At 43.0% G+C, this 4724-nt stretch overlaps 1 protein-coding gene across 2 annotated transcripts; it reads right to left on the reverse strand.

The window, feature by feature from the left end:
* Positions 1-502: 502 nt before the first annotated feature.
* Positions 503-4202, reverse strand: LOC130136725 (disease resistance protein RPP13-like). 2 transcript variants are annotated; one of them, XM_056306933.1, is made up of 2 exons: positions 1246-4202; positions 503-849 (listed from the first exon to the last, which is right to left on the reverse strand). In XM_056306933.1, exons 1-2 carry the CDS (start codon positions 3955-3957, stop codon positions 691-693), a joined length of 2871 nt encoding a protein of 956 aa, XP_056162908.1. In that variant the 5' UTR covers positions 3958-4202; the 3' UTR covers positions 503-690. The 2 variants fall into 2 exon arrangements, with proteins under 2 accessions (XP_056162908.1, XP_056162907.1); XM_056306932.1 differs by having other exon boundaries at positions 503-858.
* Positions 4203-4724: the final 522 nt, after the last annotated feature.

Raw genomic sequence — 4724 nt, forward strand, 5'->3', positions numbered from 1 at the left:
AGATCTCGAGTATTCTCGACTCTGACGACCAAATAAACGACCTCATAAGAGCTTGTATAACAGCTTTATGAAGAATTACGAGACCAAATTAATTACTGCACTAATAAGTTTAGTATACCATCTTGAAAATTAATCTTGTCTTCATTAATAATATACAATGCATATAGCCGTTCGGTATTTGCCTAGATGATTCGACAATTATAAACCTCGCGTTCTGATTAATATCTGAATCTAATATTCTTGGACTAGAGCTTTGAATAATTACGAGATGGGAAGCCCGAGTTGAATTGCTTTTTCTCGATAACATCCCTGTAAAGAATCGACATCCACTGATTCAATTCACATGTTGGGAATATGTCCTTCTAACTGAGGTTCTCTTGAATTTGTAGCAAGGCCGGCTTCACGGATACAGGAGAGTAATTGTGTTTCACACTCATGCAGGAAATCAAAGCAGATGGTACAAAGCGTGATCACATATAATAGGAGCATTAATTGAAATCTGTACTAGTTCGATCATCAAACACTTGAATGACAGAATGTTACAAAGTAGTTCTTTCTTAAGAAAACAAGCACTTGGTTCTGCAACTGAGCAAGATATGTACATACACTAATAGAAAGTTCCCGCAAGCAGTGTATTTGCTATGAACAATAATAGAACAGATTTAAACAACAAACTCAAACTTGTTTTGTTCACTTCTCATCAACACTTTCGTTGTGATCTTCTTGTCCATCTACATTAACTTCACCACTTTCATCTCCTTCCTCCTTATAGTATTCTTCTTCTTCTTCAACATAGCTGTTGCTGTCATCCTCGTCTTCGTACCAATCATCTTCATCTGCAGTCTGGACCTGATTTGCCTGTAAAGATCAACCACAAAAAAGTAAGTCCAGATCAATGCAAAATAACCTGACACTCACAAAAACTCTTCCAACGCCACTTGCGCAACTTAAATTTATAGCACAGATCAGAGTAAACTCTGGACGAAATCATCAAGTTCGGTCTTGAGAGAGATTAACAACTTAGCTACAAGTTTAGCAAAAAAAACAACTTAGCTACAAGATTGTAGATACACGATGAAAGCTAGCTCTGACAAACTAAGAGAAGCAGCAACAGCCAAATCTTTTTGTATCACCATCAACTTTCATTGCGGTTCAACCGTTCGACCAGATAAATCACTGACATGAATCTGAGTATGAAAGCATAACATACAGATAGAATTGAACATGAGAGCAATAAAGACCTACCTGATGACGAGAAAGCTTCCACTCATTTACTTTGATGTACATTTCCCTTCCTACACCTCTTTTGATTATTTCTATGAAATCCTCTGGCATATCAGTCAGAGTAAGTTCCTTCAAGCCTTGCAAGTGCTCGATTCCATCAATCTTCCTCAACGCATTACACGCTCTGATTTCTAGTTCTTGTAAGATAGGCATCGTTCCCTTCTTCACTGTCCAGCTCCTCAGTTGGTTGAGCATCCACAGCTTCAAAACCCTGAGTTTCAGAAATCCCTCACCATCGAAAGTCATTTGACGTCCTAAATACGAATGAGCAAAGAGTCTGAGGATGCTTAGCTCTGGCAACTTGCTCAGCACTGGCATAGGATCTTCCTTCAGTGCCAACATTGACAATGTAAGTTTCTTGAGGCACGATGGGAGTACCCCGCTCAGGTTTACTTGCTTCACTAGTGCCCCGAGCAAGTATAACTTGCAGAGCTTGGTCTGTTTCTCCAGGGACACTAAGTAAATGTTCGACGGCTTACCGAACTCATCAATTGACCTCAACTTCAGAGAATGAAGATTAGGCAGTAGCAGAACCCATTTTACCACAGCCTTCACTGACTTCTTGTGACATGTCAGTCCCAATTTCCGGACGTTAACCAGTCTATCCAAACTGTTGGTCACGACAATTTCGTTACCGACATACAGCCCCCTCAGTGTCTGAAGATTGCTTAAAGAACCTTTACTCAGCTTCTGGAATAATGCGTCGACGTGAACATCGTTCATGTACAGATGCCTAAGGTTCTTCGCCTTCCAAATCGAGTTGGGTAGGGTGGTCACGTTAGTGTGCTTCAGATCCAGAGTTTCTAGGCACGGCAGCTTTCCGACAGCCGAGGGGATTGATTCTAGTGCTGTCGATCTCAAGCCTAGAAACCTTAAAAGAAGTAAATTGCCCACTATCTCAGAAAGCATAGGTTTGTAGACACCCTCTAGATCAAGGACCTTTAGCAATACAAACCCCTTTTTATGGACCAAGGATTTGAAAAATGTACCAATTCCTCTGTTGGCCTTACCCCTGAGTTTGTTGTTGAAAGACACAAAAGAACGTAGATTTTCATCGATGGAATAGTCCAAAATCTTCTCACTTTCCAAATACTCCACGAACCGTCGAATCTTGTGATTTTTAGGAAGTTTGGTTTCATTATCACGAATGTAGAAAAGACCTGAACCGACTGATTTTGGAGAGAAGAAATCATGCATGACACCCGCCATGCGACACATTTTCGGGCTGCCATCCAACTTCCATTTTGTTACTTCAATCAACTTCCGCCAGACTAGGATTTGGAAGCACATGTCAGCTAGATCTTCAGGTTCAAGCTTCATTTCTCGCTCAGCAGGCGTTGGACTCAAGAAACCCTCTGACAGCCACAGCCACAACAATCTCCGAACCGGAACCTCTAATGCTTTCGGGAAAAGACCGAGATACAGAAAGCATACCTTCAACCGTGGCGGCAACTCGTGGAAGCTCAAAGACACGATGTCCAACGATGTCAACCGGCCTTCACAGGCAGACGGAAGTTTGGTGACTATTCTAGGCCATTCACTGGACTCTGTGGTTGACAAAATCCCACCCATTAGAACTATGTCTAGAGGTGAATAATGGCACTTTGCCATGATCATATCCTTGTATTCCCCCAATTTGCCTTCACGTTTACCGACTTGCTTCTTCAACAATTCCCATCTCTCTGCATCACATATCAGGTGCAGCCGTAACGGATTGCCCCACGGATCGGCCAATTTAGCTACTTCATCAGAACGAGTGGTAAGAATCACTCTGCTTCCGTTTTGCAAATCCGGTAAGGGGATTGTCAGCTTGTGCCAATCCTCAACTTTCCAAACATCATCCACCACAATCAGATACCTCTTCTGCATCAACGCCTTGAGAAGCATCTCAGCCAAGATGTCATCCCCCAAATGGTCTATCCCACTCAACGGAGTTATGGAGACCTGCTCTATCAGATCAATTACCACATCTCTGAACTTGAAGTCCCTGGACACGCAGAGCCAAGCGCGGCACTCGAAGTGCTGCTTGATGTCGACCCTGTCACAAATCGATCTCACCATCATGCTCTTGCCTGAGCCTCCCGAGCCGACCACAGTAAGAACCCTAAATTCTTGTTCTTCCTGAGGCAGAGGAATCAAGTCCTTCACAAGCTCCTCCATGTGCTGCTTCCGAACCACAGCCTCTGTTTCCAGGTCAAGAAGATGAGAGATCTTTTCCCAACGGTGGGTGCTTCCTCCTTCACAAGTGGTGGCATTTCCAACATTTACAGGAACTTTGCTTTGAAGAGATTGAGGTTGAGGCTGACATTTCTCGAGTGAAGAGAAAAAGGACAAGTCCCTGATGTCATCGTTTAACTTCTTCAACCCTTTGCTCACTTCCTTCTGGCTCCACAGAGGAACCAAGTCCTTGAGCCTCTGCTGGGCTCTTCTCAGGAGGTAGGTGTCAATGGTGTCCTCTGCACTGTAGATGGAGGACAAGAGCTTGGTTCTCTCGCTTTCTTGGTCCTCTGCATTGTCCGACTCTGCTGCGTCTTTCAAGAAGCTCGAGAGCCGTTGCAGATTGTTGATGGCAGTACTGATTCTGCCCTTCAGTCTCGGGTATATTATGGTTTGGTCAGCTCTGAGATTCTGCAGCTTCTCTTTCAGCAAGAAAGCAGCCACTTCAACAGCCATTACAGATTGATTGTCTCTCTAGCTGTCTTCCTTGTGCTTTCTCAAGCAGATGGGAAGCAGAATCAAGAAACGTAAAAGGGTGTTGAGCTTTTCTTTTTGGTCAGAAAAAAGGGTGTTGAGCCTTTGAGAGGTGGCTTTTTTTCACTTCGTTTATTTCGCAGAGGAAAATGAGTTCCGGAGATCAGGTGTACAAGAAATGTGGATGGGAAGATTTTCCAACCTGTGACGAGTTGCTATATTTTTTCGACCAAAAGAAAAGAAGAAAGTAGCTATAATAAAACTTTGACGAAAAAGGCCCTTATGTCCGACGTCTATCGTGGCAATAAAGGCGTGAATAATAAAATTTCTCTTCTCCAATCCTATTTCTAAATAGAAATAAAAATTTCTATTCCCCAGGCGAATTTCTGAACAAAAAATAGCATTTGATAACGATACAAAAATTATATTCCTAGAATAAAAATTTGTTTGATAGATTATTCTTAAATTTCTATTTCCGATGGACGACCGACGTGCAGCGGCGGATAGCCGATGAGCAACAGGCAGCGACGGCAGGCGGTGATGGGTGGGCGGCAAGGGACAGCCGACAGGCAGGTGGGCTGTGACATCCCGAATTTCGGCCAATTCCTGGGATTTATAAAACGCGTAATTTGTCAGTGTGCTTATAGTAAAATCTCGTCCGGGAACTGATCACTCCCGATGATCATTTTAAATTAGAGATTTCGCTAGAATCGCACTCGATCAAATTTGGCCGTTATTTAGACCCTGAA

This window comes from Syzygium oleosum, unplaced genomic scaffold (assembly GCF_021117445.2).
Source record: "Syzygium oleosum isolate NSW1041296 unplaced genomic scaffold, Sole_v2.1 Sole_v2.48, whole genome shotgun sequence".
Taxonomy (NCBI): Eukaryota; Viridiplantae; Streptophyta; class Magnoliopsida; order Myrtales; family Myrtaceae; genus Syzygium; species Syzygium oleosum.

Excerpts from the sequence above, each read along its gene's own strand:
- LOC130136725 (XM_056306932.1), bottom strand. The coding sequence starts at position 3,957 with ATGGCTGTTGAAGTGGCTGCTTTCTTGCTGAAAGAGAAGCTGCAGAAT. Across the intron at positions 859-1,245 it reads GGAAGCTTTCTCGTCATCAG|GCAAATCAGGTCCAGACTGC; the intron begins GTAGGTCTTTAT and ends TGATCTTTACAG.